Raw genomic sequence first — 19,421 nt, forward strand, 5'->3', positions numbered from 1 at the left:
GAGGCTGCCCTGGGGGCTCTGCTGCAGATGGAAGCTCAGATTTTTCTATCCTTCCAAACAGAAGCAGGATATAAATTAAGTTGAGGTGTTTATGTCTGTGTATGTGGTCAGTGTTGAGGGTTTTAAGAAAAGGAGAATAGAGCAAAGGGTTGCAGTGGGAATTTCTGATGGAGGATGATTGACACCACAACTGGAAATTTAGTTAGAATGAAAAACGGAGCTTTCTAAAGGGAATCATGAACATGGGGCATTCCCTTCCCTAGAGAGTCCTTTCAGGATCTGTAGGCAGGCTGGGAGAAATGTGGCAGGCTGGTTTGGAGGCAGGGGGCTGGCTGAGATGGGTTGAAGGAGCTGGGTGAGGGTAGAGAAAAGGATGCAGACTAAATGGGAGGGAAAATTTAGCACTGGAGAGATGTTTAAAAGGTAGCAGGGAAGGTGGAATACTGAAGGGAGTTTTGAGGGGACCAGGTCCCTGGGTCCCAGAAGGATCAAAGTCCTTTGTGGCCTGGCTCTCCCACTTCCTTCAGTTGCCATCAAAAACTCAGGCATGGGTTCCCTCCAATCCCAGTGGCTGGTGGTGGTGGTGGTGGGGGGGGTGGGGTGGGTAGATTGAGCAGCCTTGGGGGGGTGGGGAGCGGCAGCTGGTGAGTGGGGAGGAAGCTGTGTGCTCAGCAAACAGCAGCCTCAGTGCCCAGTGGCTGCCTCCTCCCTCATCAATCAGCTCAGCCAAATGTCCTTGCATTCCCACCACCCCAAGGGGACTGGGGCTGGGCCAGGGTCCCCAGGGGAGTGAGATGGGATGGGTGGGGGGAGATGGGGGTGGTGCTTGGCTCCCCATCTCTTGGCCTCTGTTCTCTCTTCTCCTGGAAACTCTCAGCTCCCTCTGTCATGGAACAGACTCCCTCCTGGCTGCAACCACCTACCACCGTGAGGGCATCAGCTACAAATCACCTGTGGGGGTCTGTTGAGGGGCAGGATGGGGGAGGGGAGGAGGGATGAGCCAGGGCTGAAGAGGAATCTTGTTCTGGTTCTCACGGGACCTGCCCAGGGTAGTCAGCAGGGAGGCTGCTGGCACAGAGGCTTTGTGCTCCCAGCTGGCCTCTCCATCCCTGATGATGCCCTGGACAGCAGGCTGAGACGTGGACCCCAGAAATGTCCTCCCACTGCCCACCTTGTCCTAGCCCCCAGCACTTATCCTCTGCTTCCTACCATCATCCAGAGGGCCAGCCCCCAGCTTACCCTAAATCTGCTGCTCCCCTTTGGGGACTGGGGCCTCCAGACCTTAGCCTCTGGCTCCCTCTCCCTCCTCCTCAGCCCTTGCTCCCCTCAGGGACCCAGGCGTCCTGCCCACTCCGTTCACCATAACAACCATTCTTTTGGAGTTGCTTAAGACTTTAATATCATTTCATTAAATCAGCTAGTTCAGAGAAGGTTGGGGGCACAAAGAGCCTGGGGTGGGCAAAAAAGGGCCAAGGTAGGGGGGCTGCAGGGGAAGAGCCCCCTCTCTCCGTGGAGATGGCTCTGAGAAATCAAATATTGACAGTGAGAGAACAGAACTTATTAAAGCTGGGACAGGGGTGTGCGTGTGTGGAGCTGTGGGAATGGCCAGATGCCTGGGTTCTGAGGGTAACGAAGGTTCTGGGAGGAGGGAAACCCTGAAGCATTGTGGTACAACTCTTCTGCCCATTTCCTCTGCCAGGTATTGAGTCTTGCTACCCTGGCTGTTTCTCAGCTGTCTCCTAGAGCCCCTGGGGACAAGACCCCCATCACAGATGTGGTTGCCCCATCTTCAGCCCTTCCCCCTACCTCCACCTCTGTTGATGAGCTTCAGTAGCATTTAATCGGATTGAGCAGTAATTAGCAAAGCGAGATGTTTGATTACCTGTTTAGCATAATGTAGGGGGCTGGGATCCCTAGGCACAGCCAAGGTTGTGTGTGTGTGGGGGGGTGTCAGAAAAGAAATGGAGTCAACACAACCTTTCCCTGAGGGAGCCATGAACCCTGCTTATAAGTCTCCCCATGTTATGCCTCCCCTCAAGTCGTCACTCCTTTGGGACTTCTCTCTGGGGGATCTGACCAATCACGTCACCTCTCTGCCACCCACTGCCTAACTGGTTAGCAGGGTAGCCCTGCTTGCTGTGCAGCTGGTTGTGGGGTGTGGCAGGACCCCCCCTCTTCTTCAGTCCCTGCCCTCAGCAACATGAGTGTGGGCTGAGCGGGAGCCCAGACACCCACTTTGAAGATAATGGCGGGGGATGCCAAGGGTAGGGGTTGTCAATTCTGGAAATAAAAATGGGGTAGGTAGAATGGTAAGGTCAGAGCTGGGTCCGGGTGTGGATTAATCCACAGGCCCTTCAGGAGTACCAGGGACTGCCACTCCTCGCCTGCCAGAATACTGGCATAATGAGACCTGTCAGGTGTGAACATCAACCAGGAAAAAGGGGAACTGAGGTGCCAGCTTCGCTCCTCATCCAGCAAAGAAATTGTCATCAATTTAGCTCCTCATGGAAATGTAATCAGTGGGCTCGCTGCTGGCTTTGTCTTAATTAGGCACTATTGATGGAAGCAGGGAGGGTGCCCTCCCATCCCCCTGACTCGCTTCCTCCCTGCATCTCCCAGCCCTCCCTAAAGCTTCTACCGCCCCAGGTACAGCTCAGTCTTCCAGGCGCCTCTTCCGGCAGTCCAGGCCTGCAGCGCCCCCTAGCATCGGCCGCGGTCTGCCCCTCCTCTCACAGTCCTCTCCTCCAGCTTCCCCAGGACTCAGCCTTTGTTCTTATGGAGAGCCGAGCCCCTCCCCGGCCCGGTCACCTTCCCCAGAGAGTCCCCGCCTCCTGTCTCCCCCAAAACGAGCGACGCTTTCTAAAGTCAATCCTCAGATTCCAAAAATTCCAGTTCCGTTCTTCCTTCCCTCCCCCGCCCCGCGCTGCCCGGCGATCCTAGACCCCAGTCCGAACTAAGAAGGGGGATCTAGCGGGAGGGCAGGGGTGCTCCAGCCCCGGTTTTTCCCCCGGACTCAGCTGCAGCCACGGCTGCCTCGAAATCCTGGAGCTCCTTCTAGAGCGCGTGTGAATCTCGCAGGCGGGACCTCGGGCGCCATCTGCTGGACTCGCCCGGGATGGAGCCCGCAGACCCGGGCGCGGGGTCGGGAGCTTGGGGTTCCCCCAGCCTTTTCAGTTGTTTCCAAGGGTTGTTTCCAGCTCCAGTCCGTCCAGCCCGTTCCCAGACCAGGCCCCCTACGCCCCTCCAGCTTGCCAGATTTAGCGGCTTTCCCTTGCCTCCCACCCTTCTTGCCCTGGGTCCCCGCCTGGGTGACGCGGACGAAGCCGGGCCGTTAGCCGCGGACCGGGGTTTCTCTGCGTCTGCGCAGAGGAGGCTGGCTCCGCAGGCTCGCGCCCCCGCCACTCCCCCGCCGCCCCACGCCCAGGGTTGCCGAGGCGACGCGTGCAGGCGCTGGCCCGAGAAAGTCACGCGGGGCAACTTCTTAGCTAGAGTGACCGGTCGGTCGGTCTAGGGAGGAGAGGGTCGGCATCGTGAGGTGTGTGTTGGGGGCAGCGGGAAGCGGGGAGAGGAAGAGTGCGAAGCTATGCGGAGAAGGGGCAGTGGGGAGGGGGTGCGAGGGGGAGTTGTGGGGGGACGGGGAAGAAGGGGCAGTTGGGGGGAGGGGAGAGGAAGGGGCAGTTGGCGGAGCAGAAGAAGGGCCAACTGGAGTTGAGATGAGGAAGCGGGGACAGTTGTGACAGTTGTGGGAGGAAGCGCCTTTGAGGGGAGGTTTGCCCACTGGTAGCCACTGGTGGTTGGAGGAGGGGGCCGGCCCCTTGCCTTATTTCCTGAGAAATAGAGCGAGTCTGGTAGAAAGCGCCTCCTTGGGCCACGGTGTGGGATCCGGGGGTGAGCCCCTAGGGGAGGGGGCTCCCAGCCTGGCCGGCGGAATGTTCCTAAGCTTCCGCCGCTGGCAGGGAAGCACAGCCTGACGCTTCTCTGGAGACCGGTGGCAGAAGCCGCACCGCTGTAGTTGGTTCTGTTGATGTGTTGGCCTAATAGAACGATTTTCCTTGGAGCAAAGTACAGATCCTTCAAGTCTGAGACTCATAACGATCAATGCCTGTGGCAGCCTGTGGGGAGGAGGAAGAAAAGCCACAGGTGTCTGTCAGACTGGAGCTGAGTGAAGGGGGACTACCCAGCCGTCAGACATTGCCCTGGGTGCCCGCCAGAGATGGCCTGCTTCCCACCATCCCACTCTTCTGAGAGAGACATTCCTGGGGACTTCTTATCACCCCGTTTCTTCCTCCCCCAGACACAATTCCAAGTTCAGTGTTGGATGACTTTTGTCCTTCATTTTTCCAGTCTGTTTTCAAGGCATCTGAAATTGAATGATATTAGTCTTCATTAATTGGTCAGCACAGAGAAACACAGCCAGCTAGGCTAAGAGACCTTTCAGTACACTCAGAACAGGGTTCCTACCACTCAGGAATGGAAAGCTAAAGAGACACATTGCAATTACTGATTTTTCCTTGTTTAAGGAGGTCACAGATTTTAGTGTGGGTAGGAGGGACATTTTCCCCCCTCCTTCCAGTGGGGAACTTGGGAGGAAAGGAGATACATTGGAAAATCATCTTGGTTGGTTAGTGACTTGACACAGTGAGTGAGAGTGTGGAAAAAAGGAACCTGAGGACAGTGTTCGCTTCCCTGGGCCCTTGCTCACTCACCATGGCCCTGAGTGATTGAGGGTGTGTGCAGCCACACCTCAACTGGTAGATCTTTTCTTAATTATCTATGTTCTCACACCTCTGGGCAGAGATAGGGGTTCCTATATCCTCATTAGTGGGTGTCTGCCATACCATCATTTTTATTATTTTTATTTCTTGGCCATGCCTCGGGGCAGGCGGGATCTTAGTTCCCCAACTAGGGATGGAACCCATGCCTCCTGCAGTGGATATGCAGAGTCCTAACCACTGGGATGCCAGGGAATTCCCTGTGCCTTCATCTTTAGCTTCCATTTATTCCTAATGTCTTCAGGGACTGATTTTGATTTTTAACCCAAGGCCCTGAAGAAAGTGGGGTATCCCAGGGAAAGGACTGAGGTTTGGGGGTAGAGCTGGTTGTGGACCCCCAGTGTCCGTGTATCTGCAGGTTTTGCCTACACAATGTCCAGCAAAGCTGACAAAAAGCGGAAAGTGACTAGCCGGGGAAGCGCCCGCCGGCGAGCTCCCCAGTCTACTCTGGATGCACAGGTCGAGGAGATCACCTTGCCGGCCAGCAGCGAGGTCCAGGCGGAGCCCGAGACCATCAAGGAGAACCCTGGTTGGTACCTGCTGGAGAGAGACATGGAGGCAGAATGTTTGTATTTGAAGAGAGTTTTAGGGTCGTGGAGCAGGTTCTGTTTCTTCTGGGTAAGAAGAAGGGAGTTTAGTTGAATTTCAGGCCACTGCTAATTCCCTTGTTTGGGGTTTTCCCTCCTGGCCAGCCTTATACTTGTTCTTTCAGTCTTAAAATTTCTCCCCAGTGCACCCAGAGCTCACCAACAAATCTTCTATCCTAGCCTTTTCCTTCTTATTTCAAGTGTTCCTGGTTGCTCCTACACCAGTGAAGAGGGTTTGATCTCTTCCTTTCTCACCCTGGGTGGCAAAACAAATAGTGGTTTCCTCTCATTAAGCCCATCACCATGGAGACTCAGCCTGCTTTGCCATCCTTTGAATCCTAAGCCCGACTGAATCTTTCTCCCATCTGTTTAAGGTTGTTGTGTCTCCGCCCTCAGTTTGGCAGGGTCTTGGTAGACTAAGGGTGTTCCGGTTCAAGGCCACAGGAAAAGAAGCCTGACATCTAGATTGAGGAAGAAAAGAGTTTAAAGAGTCTGCCTCTTGTGGCTTTGATTTGGGGGGGATTCCTCCATGGTGGGTGAGCTGAGGCCATTAGGGTTGAAAGGTGCTGTCGCTGGGCGGTCCCTTAGAGGGCTGGCCAGTGTAGCTATGACTCAGCTACGGATAGCCCTGCCCTTCTACCTGGGGTTTCCCATACTCTTACCAGCCTGTCAAGATGGAAAGAAATAGAATCTCCTTTTAACAGTAAAAGGTGAGAGATTAGGCCTGGGCATGGGAGAAAGGTCCAGGGTACAAAGAGCCTTGCCCTGGGATCTAGACATTAGAAGCGTACAGTTTTTTTTTTTTTTTCTTTTGAGTTCTTAAAAGCTGTTTAAAGCGGGACTGGCTTCTAGAAGCTGGGTACCAGAAGCAGCAGGAGGAAAGAAGGAAGGCAGTGAGGTTCAATTTGGAGAATCCTCTGGGGTGGGAATGGAAGAACTTCTAAATGAAAGCATTAACCCCAAACACCAAGGATCTCTTTAGCTCTAAGCCTTTTAATTGTTTGATGTCAGCTTTCTAGCTGACACTTGATAGAGGTTCAGAGAAGACTTGGGTCTCCAAGGAAGCCCTGAAATGAATATTAATTCCTGTAGTCTTTGGAGTTGGGAGGTTGAAGCTTGTCCTACTGGAGCCAGAGGGGGCCTACTATGGTCTGAATGTTTGTGTATCTCCCTGCCCAAATTCATATATTATAATTTTAATGCTCAATATGATGGTCTTACTAGGTGGGGCCTTTGGGTGGTGCTTAAATCATGAGGGAACTGTCACGAGTGGGATTCATGCCTTATAAGAAGCGACCTGGAGAGAATCCGTGTTCACTTCCACCGTGTGAGGATACATAGAGAGGTCTGCGACCCAGAAGAGGGCCCTCACACCTCAGAGGTGCCAGCCTTGCTGGCACCCTGAACTCGGACCTCAGCCTCCAGAGCTTTGAGAAATAAATGTCTGCTGCTTAGAAGTAAGGGGGGGGGGGGAATGGGGAAGCAGTGACAAACTTCGTTTTCTTGCACTCCAAAATCACTGCAGAAAGTGACTGCAGCCATGAAATTAAAAGATGCTCCTTGGAAGAAAAGCTATGACAAACCTAGACAGTGTATTAAAAAGTGAAGACATCACTTTGACAAAGGTTCATATAGTCAAAGCTATGGTTTTTCCAGTAGTTATGTACGGATGTGAGAGTTGGGCCATAAAGAAGGCTGAGTGTGGAAGAATTGATGATTTTAAATTGTGGTGCTGGAAAAGGCTCTTGAGTCCCTTGGACTGTAAGGAGACTGTAAACCAGACAATCCTAAAAGGAAACCAACCCTGAATATTCATTGGAAGGATTGATGCTGAAGCTGAAGCTCCAATACTTTGGCTACCTGATGCGAAGAGCTGACTCACTGGAAGAGACCCTGATGCTGGGAAAGATTGAAGGCAAAAGGAAAAAGGGGTGACAGAGGATGAGATGGTTAGATAGCGTCACCGACTCAGTGGACATGAATTTGAGCAAATTCCCAGAGATAGAGGAGGACAGAGGTACCTCTTGGGCTACAGTCCCTGGGGTCCCAAAGAGTTGGACATGACTTAGTGACTGAACAGTGACAACAAACTGATATTTTGTTATAGTAGCCTGGAACAGACTAAGACCAGGCCTAAACACTTCTGGGTGAAGGATGGCGGCTTAAAGGGCAGACACCCATTTGAAGTTCTAATTGATAGCCATTCCCACTAAGAAAAGAAGGAGTACAGGTTCATAATCTCATATCTGTAATTTTAAAAAGCCATGAGAACTAAAAGTTTTGTTTTGTTTTTTTCCCCTCAGAGTTTGGCATCCAAACTTATTTGGTGGTAAAATATAACCTAAACTGACTTGAGGTATTTATAGTCTATTTAAGCCACTTAGTATAAATTTTCCTATGTTTTACTGCAGGAATACTAACATGAAAAGTGGAGTGCTGCTCTAGAGCCCCTGGGAGGTGGGTGGGGGTCTCACACACCATACTATATTACAAGTCTAAATGCTGAGATATATGTGATCCTGAGAGTTTTGGATGAGATGGCTGGATGGCATTACCGACTCGATGAACGTGAGTTTGAGTGAACTCCGGGAGTTGGTGATAGACAGGGAGGCCTGGCATGCTGTGATTCATGGGGTCGCAAAGAGTTGGACACAACTGAGCGACTAAACTGAACTGAACCGAAGAGTTTTGGACAAGGGATTGTAGACCTGTATTTCAGGCAAAGAGGAAAAAGTGTAGAGAGAAAGATAATGAACATCCATGTATCCATTACCCAATGTCTAAATTAATCATGATAGCAACAAATGAATCCCTCTGTCCCCCTGCCCCTCAAGCCCTTCTCTCCTTCTCCAAAGGTCACTGCTATCCTGAGTTGATGTTTGTCATTCTCAAGCTTGTTTTTTTTAAATTTTTACTGCATGTATCTATGACCATCACATGTTAGTATCATATTGCATGGTTTAGATTTTATATAAATCGTACTATAGAAGACGAAACCTATTTACTCTTGAGATGGTCTAAGTCTCGCTCTCTCTGCCTCGTTCCTGTCTGCAACCTTGGACGCGCTTGGCTTTCTCGAAGGGCCTTGGCTGTCTCGACTACACATCCCTCTCACTCCTGAGCTCCTAGAGTCAGCTGTTCCATCTTCCTCATGATTTCCTTCCTCAATTTCTTTGCTTTACTCCCCTCTTAGGTTTTCTTTCTGGAAGTCTGAGTGTCCTGTTCTCTGAGTGTCCTGTTCCCCAAGGTCTTGTGGTTCCATCTCATCTGTTCCTTCCTCCTTTCAGCCCACAGGAGATGGGAAACCCACCTGTTCTGCCCCAGTCTTCTGTGCGAACAACAGATCATGAGGGAGAGAAACACCCCCTTGACTTTTATGGCATCCAGAGTCGGGGTGGGGGTGCTTGGAGAGGGGCCAATTTCTGAGGGTCTCAGCTTCTCAATGTGGGAAGAGGCTAGGGGAGGAATGGCAGGCCAGAAGCTGAGTGGCTAGAATAACCTTAATACTGACTGCCTTCATTCCCGTGCCTCCCTCTGCACCCCTGCCAGCTTTTTTTTTTTAAAGAAAATTAAGATATAATCCACTTACTATAAAGTTCATGTGTTTGGGACTTCGCTGGTGGTCCAGTAGTTAAGAGACCACCTTCCAATGCGGGGGACATGGGTTTGATCCCTGGTTGGAGAGCTAAGATCCCATATGCTGCCAGGCAAGCGCCACAACTAAGACCTAATGCAGACTAAATACATGTATCAATCAATCAATCAATATTTTTTTAAAATTCATACTTTTAAAGTATATAATTCAGTGATTTTTGCTGTATTCACCAGCCTATGCAACCATCTCCACTATCTAATTTTAGAACATTAAAAAAATTATTTATTTGTCTGCATCAAGTCTTAGTTTCAGCATTAGAGGTCTTTGGTTACTGCGTGTGAACTCTAGTTATAGCACATGGGATCTATTTCCCCAACTAGGGATCCAATGGGGGCCCCCTGTATTGGGAGTTTTAACCAGTGGACCACCAGGGAAGTCCCTAATTTTAGAGCATTTTAACTCCTTCACCAAAAGCCGCTTCAGGTACCTTGAGAAACTGGCATCTGATGGCCACTATATCTTTACTTCTATGTTTCATGAGAGCTTAGCCTCTTAACAGTCACTCCCCATTCCCCTTTCCTCCCAGATCCTGGTAACCATTAACCTGGTACTTTCTGTGTCTTTGAATTTGCCTGTTGTGGACATTTTATATAAGTGGAATCATACAATATACTGTCTTTTGTGACTGGCTTCTTTCACTTAATGTTACATTTTCATCCACGTTGTCATATTGTAGCAGACTCTCATTCTTTTTCATGGCTGATTAATATTCCACTGCAATTTGTTTATCCATTCATCTTTGGTGGACACTTGGGTTGTTTCTGCTTTTTGGCTGTTGTGAATAGCAGTGCTGTGAACATGCTGCTTCTGCTGCTGCTGCTGCTAAGTCGCTTCATTCGTGTCCGACTCTGTGCGACCCCATAGACGTCAGCCCACCAGGCTCCCCCGCCCCTGGGATTTTCCAGGCAAGAACACTGGAGTGGGTTGCCATTTCCTTCTCCAATGCATGAAAGTGAAAAGTGAAAGTGAAGTCGCTCAGTCTTGCCTGACTCTTAGCGACCCATGGGCTGCAGCCTACCAGACTCCTCTGTCCATGGATTTTCCAGGGAAGAGTACTGGAGTGGGGTGCCATTGCCTTCTCCGGCATTGTGAATGGCTGTGAACATGGGCATACAAATATCTGTTTGAGTCCCTGCTTCCAGTTCTGTTGGGTATACCTAGAATTACTGGATCATATGGTCGCAAAGAGTCGGATACTACTGAGCGACTGAACTGAACTGAACTGACTGATGGTGACTCTATATTTAATTTTTAAAGGAATGCTTTCATTTTTGAATTTTCTTCCCAGAGCCAGTATTGGAGCAACCTGAAATACAGAAAGAAGAATTAGAGGAGCGTGAGGTAGATGTGGTAAGTTTGCGTTGTTGTTGAAACAAGTATTCCTCATCAGCAATTGGTGAATCAAAGGATCAGTTGCAGAATGGTGTTTGAGGAATTCTCTTCAGTCTGTCGCTTGATACCTTTTCTTTCTACCAGCAGAAACTGGTAGCCTGCTCACTGCAAATCCAGTACACTGAGTAAAGGGCAGAGTTATCCGTGCCCCCTATTCCTCCAGAAGAAGAGAGCTTTCAGGAGGGAACAGGACTCTTAGCAGGCCCTTCCTCGGCTCTCCATCTTGGGTCAAAATGTGGCAAGCTTTATCTGTCGAATGGGTGAACATCTGGACAAGTTGAACAAGCTGGCGGACACTGTCCTAATTTCTAAGACACCCTCTTTCTTCCTGTCCTTTGGCGCTCTCCTTTGGCTGAAAAGTTTACAGAAGCCACTTGAAATACTTTCAGAAATTGACACTCCATGACCCCTACACCTTTATTTTCAAGCTGCATCAGAGCTTGGGGACACCTTCTAACCTGGGTTAGAAGAATAGTGACCTTGAACTTTCTAGAAAGGGAGAGCAAAGTAACAACTACTCATTAAAGAAAAAACTGGAAGGGACAGAAAAGTAAAACAAAGAAAGGGAAAATGAAATTTATGACTAAACACATTCAATGTTAATAATTGAGTATATGTCCTTTCTTTCTGTAGATTTGAGAGTTATTTTGTTTTCTAACAATCTTAACTATACTACACATTATACTTTTTAAATTAGGCTTTTTCACAAAACATTTTATCATTCTTCATGTTATTACATTCTTAAAAAAAAATATACAGGGGATTTCCCTGGAATTACAGTGGTTAAGACTCTGCGCTTCCAATGTAAGGGGAACTAAGCTCCTTAAAAAAGAACCTTAAAAAAAATTTGGGATGCTGTTATTTTTTATCAGAAATGCATAAATCACAAGACGCCTCTTTTTGGGGGCTGTGCCTCGAGGTTTATGGGATCTTAGTTCTCAACCTGAGATTGAACCTGGTCCTGGGGAAGTGAAAACGCGGAGTCCTAACCACTGGCGTGTGTGCTATGTCACTTCAGTCCTGTCCGACTCTTTGTGACCCTATGCACTGTAACGTGCCAAGCTCCTTTGTCCATGGTATTCTCCAGGCAAGAATACTGGATTAGGTTACCCTGTCCTCCTCCAGAGGATCTTCCCCACCCAAGGATCAAGCCCACGTTGGCAGGTGGGTTCTTTACCACTAATGCTACCTGGGAAGCCCCCTAACCACTGTATTGCCAGGGAATTCCCTGTAAGCACCATTTTAAATGTTCACACAGTGCTTGATAAGGTATATGTACCGTAGTTAAATCCTTACTCTTGGACATTTTTCCATTTATGATTTTCTTTTGCTTTCATAGTACTGTGATGAATTTTATAAATAAAACTAACATATTTTGTAATACTTAGTATTTCCTAAAATTAGATTCCTGGATATGGAGTTCCTGAATCAAAGAGTAAAGAATATTTGTAACACCTTTAATACATAATGCCAAACAATTGTTCAAACAAAATGCAGTTTTTGCCCTCATACTAGCAACAAACCCTTTCCAAGCCTGGGTATTAGCAGTTTAGCAGGTTTGTTTTTTTCTTTTTTAATAATTATAGGCAATACATGATATACTTCTGCTGTGTTTATTTTTATTTCTTTAATTTCAAGTGAAATTGAATATTTTTCCACATTTTCATTTCCTCTCTCTCTCTTTTTTTAATAGCATGAAATGTTTGTTCATATCCTTAGTGTTCTTCTCACTGGGTCTTCATACATGTCTTTTTAAAAAATTAATTAATTTTAGTTGGAGGGTAATTACTTTACAATATTGTAGTGGTTTTTTTCCATATATTGACATGAATCAGCCATGAGTGTATGTGTGTCCGACATCCTGAACCCCCCTCCCATCTCCCTCCCCATCCCATCCCTCAGGGTTGTCCCAGTGCACCAGCTCTGAGTGCCCTGTTTCATGCATCAAACTTGGACTGGTGATCTGTTTCACATATGGTAATATACATGTTTCAATGCTATTCTCTCAAATCATCCCGCCCTCGTCTTCTCCTCCAGAATCCAAAAGTCTGTTCTTTATATCTGTGTCTCTTTTGCTGTCTTGCATAAGGGTCATCGTTACCATCTTTCTAGATTCCAGATATATGTGTCAATATACTATATCGGTGTTTTTCTTTCTGATTTACTTCACTCTGTATAATAGGCTCCAGGTTCATCCACCTCATTAGAACTGATTAAAATACATTCCTTTTAATAGCTGAGTAATATTCCATTGTGTATATGTACCATAGCTTTCTTATCCATTCATCTGCCAAAGGACATCTAGGTTGCTTCCATGTCCTAGCTATTGTAAATTTTTTAAAAATATATTTATTTATTTGGCTGTGCCAGGTCTTAGTTGTGGCACTTGGAATCTTTAGTTGTGCCATGTGGGGCCTAGTTCCCTGACTAGGGATTGAAATCTGGCCCGCTGCATTGAGATCACAGAGTCTTAGTCACTGGACCATCAGGAAAGTTCTTTTATGTATGTCTTTATATATGAAAGATTTTGGATCAGTGGTTAAATTTTCTTGACCTGGAAACTATAAGCAAAAGGGATTTCTTCTCATCTTCTAGAAGTATGGGGAGGACAGGGTGACTTCTCCAGTTCCCTGAGCTAGGTCTTCATATCCTCTAGCTTTCTTAATGTATTTAATACTGTTCTAAATAATGCTATGTTTTTTCTAGCCACTAATTATGATCTATTTTCCATCCAATTGATTTGTCCTTTGTTGTTTTCCAGTTTTGTCTTTTCCCCTCCCTTTTTCTTTTTTTCTTACTGCTGGACCAGTTAACTTTTGCCCAGTGTAGTAAATGTATTCCAGTAGTCTGTGGAGGCCACATCATGGAAAAATTGCTCTTCTACCTTTATTCTTTTTCCAGCTTGTAATCCTCTGGCCCCTAATTGCTTAACTGAGGCTAACATCCTACATGTTCCCTTAATTTAGTTTTATTGTGAGGTTGAAGGTTGCTTGATAAGACATTTTTACAACCACAGGCATAAATGAAATATCTCAGAAAGATACTATCCCTTAGTCTTCCTCTATGATCCATTCTATTTTTACTCATAGAGGGAAGAGGATCTTATTGTCTTGTTTCTTCAAAAGCTTGAAACCTATCAGTCAGTTGGTCCTCAGCTTTTTCTTCCGAACCTACCTGCCTCCTCTCACTCCCCATGACTCCCACACATGGCAGTGGAAGGGAGAAGTGACCTACACTGACAGCTGTGCCTGCTCTGGCCCCCTGCTCTCATTCTGCAGAAGCCCCTCTTCCTGTCCCGAGCTGTACTGACAGGACTGGCGGACGCCACGTGGACAGAGGAGCACAGCGCTGTTCTGGAACACTTTGCCCAGGACCCTTCAGAACCCATCCTCACCATCTTCATCGACCCTTGTATGGGGCTGAAGCTAGACCTGGGAATGCCTGTGCAGGTGCGTACTCCACCATCCAGACCCCAAGGTGTTCTCCCCATGGGGCTGAGGGTTCCGCAGACCCCAGTCATCTGTATCTAATCTCTCATGCCCAAGGTCTGTTGAGCCTCACAGTGTGTTGGGCACCCTGCTTGGCAGCAGAATACAGAGAGAAATGAGGCAGGGTTTTGCTTTTGATGATCTCTTGGTCTAGTGGGGAAGACAGACATATAAAAAATATTTACAATATATTATGATGCCTGGACGAAACTTTATAACAGTCTTATGGGAGCAACTAATGTAGCCCCTGGAATGCTGGCAAGGCCTGGTGATGGAGGAAATACTTGAGTCAGGGATGAAGGGTAAGTAGGATTTCACTGAGGCTGAGTAAGAGCATCCAGGTAAAGAACATTTTATGTGCAAAGATACGAGGAGTTGGGGAAATGATACTAAAAAGGTGGGTTGGTGTCTGCCTCTGAAGGGCCTTGAATGTTATGCTAAAGAATTTGGCTTTATTCCAGAGGGAACTATTAAAGGCTTTCATGGGTTAGATAGGTAACTAATTCAACAGTGGGGAGGATACAGTAGTGTAAGGTAAACCACAGGTAGGAAAACAGTTAAAAGACAGATGTATAGTAAAGTTAGTGGTAGAATATGGGTGGTGGGTGTACAGGTTATTATTGTAAAATTCTTTTAGTGTTTCTGTATGTTTGAAATTTGGGGAAATAAAATTTTGGAAAAGAAAAAGGCTATTGCTTGGCTTTTATTGGTCCACATACAAAAATTGAAATGATAATGAAGAGTAGCATGGTCCTGCACAATGACGCAATTTGTAAAGCTTCCTTATTAAGCAAAGCCCAAAACAGGCTATCTCTTTTTCCTGTATATTGGCAATAATTGGCTATAATGCATCACACAAAAAAATTTCATTCAGAAAAGTAACAAAAATATGCCCAAAACTTAGGATGTATATGAAGGAAAACAACTTTTTTGCAGGCCACAAAAGAAAATTTAATAAATGATGAGCCCTATCCTGTTTCTGAGTGGGAATCTTAATATTATGAAGATCATTCCATCCAAATAAATGTACCATTTTATTACAACTCCAATTGAAGTACCCAGTCCCTAGATTGCTAGTGTAAAGGATTTTTAAAAGTATATCCTGAAAAATAAAATAGCAAAAAAATAAAATGATGAAGAAGGAAAGTGATGAAGGAGACCTGTGAATGAAAATCTTTTATTAAATTACAGTAATTGGGACTGGCCTGGTTGTCCACTGGTTAAGAATCTGCCTGCCAATGCAGGGGACATGGATTCAATCCTTGGTCTGTGAAGATGCTACATACCTAGGGCAACTAAGCCTGTGTGTCACAACTACTGAGCCCATGTTCTAGAGCCTGGGAACTGCAAATTCTGAGCCCGTGAGCTGTAACTGCTGAGCCCATGTACTACAACTACTGAAGTGGGAGCACCCTAGAGCCTGTGATCTGCAATGAGAGAAGCCACTGCAATAAGAAGCCCGAACGCGGAGCAACTGGAGAGTATCCTCCACTCACTGCAACTAGAGAAAGCCTGGGTATAGCAATGAAGACCTAGTGCAGCCAAAAATAATAAATAAGTAATCAAAACAAAGGTCCGTCTAGTCAAGCCTATGGTTTTTCTAGTAGTCATGTATGGATGTGAGAGCTGGACTATAAAGAAAGCTGAGCACTGAAGAACTGATGCTTTTAAACTGTGGTGTTGGAGAAGACTCTTGAGAGTCCCTTGGACTGCAAGGAGATCCAACCAGTCAATCCTAAAGATCAGTCCTGGGTGTTCACTGGAAGGACTGACGTTGAAGCTGAAACTCCAACACTTTGGCCACCTGATGCAAAGAGCTGACTCATCAGAAAAAAGACCCTGATGCTGGGAAGGATTGGGGGCAGGAGGAGAAGGGGACGAAAGAGGATGAGATGGTTGGATGCCATCACTGACTAAATGGACATGGGTTTGGGTAGACTCTGGCAGTTGGTGATGGATAGGCAGGCCTGGCATGCTGTGGTTCATGGAGCTGCAAAGAGTCGGACACGACTGAGCGACTGAAGTGAACTGAAAATAGACCAGGGCAGGAATATGTATTATATAAGCAACAGCAAAGAAGCAGAAATAAATGAAACATACAGGCAAGCATTTTCTACAAAAGTAGCATTTAAAATCTGTGGGGAAAGATGGATTATTCCATGAATAGAATTGGGAAACATGGAAAACAAAGGTTTTCCATTTTAAAAATGTAGATAGCTTGGGCAAGAGGGAAATAGGGAGCTGTTGATCAAAGGGTACAAATTTTCTGTTACTACAATAAAGGCAACAAAAGCAAAAATAAACAAGTGGGACTATATCTAACTAAAAGCTTCTTACACAGCAAAGGAAAATCATCAACAAAATGAAAAGGCAGACTATGAATGGGAGAAAATATTTGCAAATCCTGTATCTGATAAGATATGAATACATGTCCAAAATATACATAAAGAACTCATACAATTTAATAGCGAGAAACAAACAATCTGATTTAAAAATCTGCAGAAGAATTGAAAAGACATTTTTCCAAAGAAGATGTACAAATGGCCAACAGGTACCTGAAAAGGTGCTCAGTGTCACTAATCAGAGAAATTCAAATCAAAACCACAATGAGGTATCACCTCATGCCTGTTAGAATGGCTGTCGTCAAAAAGACGAGAGATAACAAATATTGATGAAGGTGTGGAGAGAAGGGAACCCTTGTGTACTGGGAATGTAAATTGGTGCAGTTGTGGAAAACAGTATGGAGGTTCCTAAAAAAAAAAACAAAACATTGAACTACCATATGATCTAGCAATTCCACTTCTGAGTATGTATCCAGAGGAAATGAAATCACTCTCAAAGAAATATTGGCACCCCCATGTACATTATAGTACTATTTATAATAGCTAAGATATGGAATCAGCTTGAGTGTCCATCATTGGATAAGTGGATAAAGAAAATGTATATATGTATATATATATACACACACACATACCATACATACACACACAATGGAATATCATTCAGCAATGAGAAAGAAAAAATATCTTGCCATTTGCAACAACATAGGTGGCCTTGGAGTTCCCTGGTGGCTCAGATGGTAAAGCATCTGTCTACAATGCGGGAGACCCGGGTTCAATCCCAGGGTCAGGAAGATCCCCCGGAGAAGGAAATGGCAATCCACTCCAGTACTATTGCCTGGAAAATCCCATGGACAGGGGAGCCTGGTAGGCTACAGTCCATGGGGTTGCAAAGAGTCAGACATGACTGAGTGACTTCACTTTCACTTTCAGGTGGCCTTGGAGGGTATTATGCTTAGTGCAATAATACAGAGAAAGACAAATACTGTATGATCACACTTATATGTGAAATTTGGGAAATAAAAACCAACACCTCATAGGAACAAAGAACGGCACAGATTGAGAACCAGAGGAGGGAAAAAGAGGACTGATTGGTGGTTACCAGAGTTGGGGGTGAGGGAGTACAGAAAATGGGTGAAGTTGGCCAGAAGGTACAAACTTCCAGTTATAAGTTCTGGGGATGTGATGTACAGTATAGCATGGTGATTCTAATTAACAATAGTGGATTATATATTTGAAAGTTGCTAAGGGAATAGATTTTTAAAGTTCTGATAAGAAAAAAATTGTAACTATGTAAGCTGATAAATGTTAGCTGGGACTTATTGCGGTAATCATTTTTGCAATAGATATACATATCAAAGCATTACATTGTTTACCTTAAACTAATACAATGTTATGGGTCAATTATATTTCAGTAAGACTGGGGGGAAATGATACAGAATTTCATTTATGCAAGGTTAATAAGTTCTGGAGATCTAATATACAGTGTGGTAACTGTAGTTAATATTACTGTATAATTTGCTAAAGGGTAGATCTTAAGTGTTCTCATTACAAAAAGAAAGGAGAATGGTAACCATATGGAATAATAGATATGTTAATTAGCTTGATTGCAGTGATCATTTCACAATGCACATTTATATCAAAACAGCAAGGAAAATGAAAGTGGCTCAGTCATGTCCGACTCTTTGCAACCCCATGGACTGTAGCCCACCAGGCTCCTCTGTCTATGGGGATTCTCCAGGCAAGAATACTGGAGTGGGTTGCCATGCCCTCCTCCAGGGGATCTTCCTAACCCAGGGATCGAACCCAGGTCTCCCACATTGCAAGCAGATTCTTTACCAGCTGAGCCACCAGGAAGCCACAAAACAGCAATGTGTACACCTTAAACACAATTTTAATTTGTCAATTATGGTTTGACAAAGCTGAAAAAAGCCTTTTTCCCATGCCAGCATATATTCTAGGGCTTCCCCAGTGGCTCAGTGGTAAAGAATCTGCCTGCTAATGCAGTAGACACAGTTTGATCCCTGGTCCAGGAAGATCCCACATGCCAAGGAGCAACTAAGCCAAGGTGCCACAACTACTGAGCCTGTGCTGCACAGTAAGATAAGTCAGAGCAGTGAGAAGCCACTGCACCGCAACTAGAGAGAGGCCCCTGCTCGCCACAAGTAGAGAAAAACCCTCGCAGCAGTGAAGACCCAGCACAGCCCAAAGGAAATAAATTCTACATAGATCACGGATTTAATTGTATTCTAGGTCAAGATGGACAGTTGAAAAACTTCCTTAAGAAGTTATTTCTTTTGAATACTTGGAACAATAGCAAAAAGTAAAGCCAGAAAAACAAACAAACAAAAACAAGCACCCAAGAGTAAACAAACTAGGAAAGAAGCAAAATCTGATCTAATAAACTTTGAAAGTGGGCACCAATGAAAGGTCTATGCACTGATTTAAGGAAACCGTTCTCCCTGCAGAAATAGTGGACACCCCTCCTCACCACCACCAGCAGTGAAATGGAGTGAACCTCAGAGTATTTAACAAAATCTGAAAAGAGAGAAAGAGCCTATGCATTTTAACAAAGATTTTACACTGTTTTAAATTGGTCTTAACTACCTACTCATCCCCTCACGCTATTATTTTAATCTAGAGAAAAGTGAATGGAACGTAAAATACCCAGTCATTTCACTTTAACTTCAAGGGGGAAATCAAAGTGGGCTTTCACAGTGGGACGTCAGGAAGTCACCCACAGTACTTGAAAGCAGGAGGAATGAATTCAGAGTGCGGAGCAAGCATGAGGCAAGTGAAAAGGAATTGCAGGGCAACTACAAGCATACTACATCAGGGGAGAAAGACAGCAGAACAAAGCATGCACATGAGGAAAATGTAACTGAACAGAAGGCAGTTTTTCACACCAGTATCATGTTTTAATACGGCTTAATAAGAATTTAATTTTTTAAAAAGCTGAGCAAAACAATAAAATGTGAGAATGAAATAAAAGAGTGAATGCAGATTTTTTTTTTAATGCAGATTTTTGAAATAAATAAAGCAGCATGTTTACATGTTAAAACTAGTAGGTTAGAAACAGCAAGGGACTGAATAACTATTGCTGAAAATATGAATGGACATAGAACAGAGGCTTGAGATAATTACAGTGTAGGGAAAATAAAAAACCAATGACAATACAATTAGAAGTT

The 19,421-nt window shown here is 45.6% G+C and overlaps 1 protein-coding gene across 1 annotated transcript in view; it reads left to right on the plus strand.

Annotated features, from left to right (window-relative positions):
- The first annotated feature begins 3,487 nt into the window (after positions 1 to 3,487).
- Positions 3,488 to 19,421, plus strand: part of DNAH2 (dynein axonemal heavy chain 2) — a 104,336-nt gene continuing 88,402 nt past the window's right edge. The window contains exons 1-4 of the mRNA XM_060395415.1: positions 3,488 to 3,535; positions 5,131 to 5,301; positions 10,303 to 10,364; positions 13,685 to 13,855. Coding sequence (XP_060251398.1) covers positions 5,145 to 5,301; positions 10,303 to 10,364; positions 13,685 to 13,855 — 390 coding nt within the window. The 5' untranslated portion in view covers positions 3,488 to 3,535; positions 5,131 to 5,144. The remainder of the gene's footprint in view (positions 3,536 to 5,130; positions 5,302 to 10,302; positions 10,365 to 13,684; positions 13,856 to 19,421) is intronic.

This window comes from Ovis aries, chromosome 11 (genome assembly GCF_016772045.2).
Source record: "Ovis aries strain OAR_USU_Benz2616 breed Rambouillet chromosome 11, ARS-UI_Ramb_v3.0, whole genome shotgun sequence".
Taxonomy (NCBI): Eukaryota; Metazoa; Chordata; class Mammalia; order Artiodactyla; family Bovidae; genus Ovis; species Ovis aries.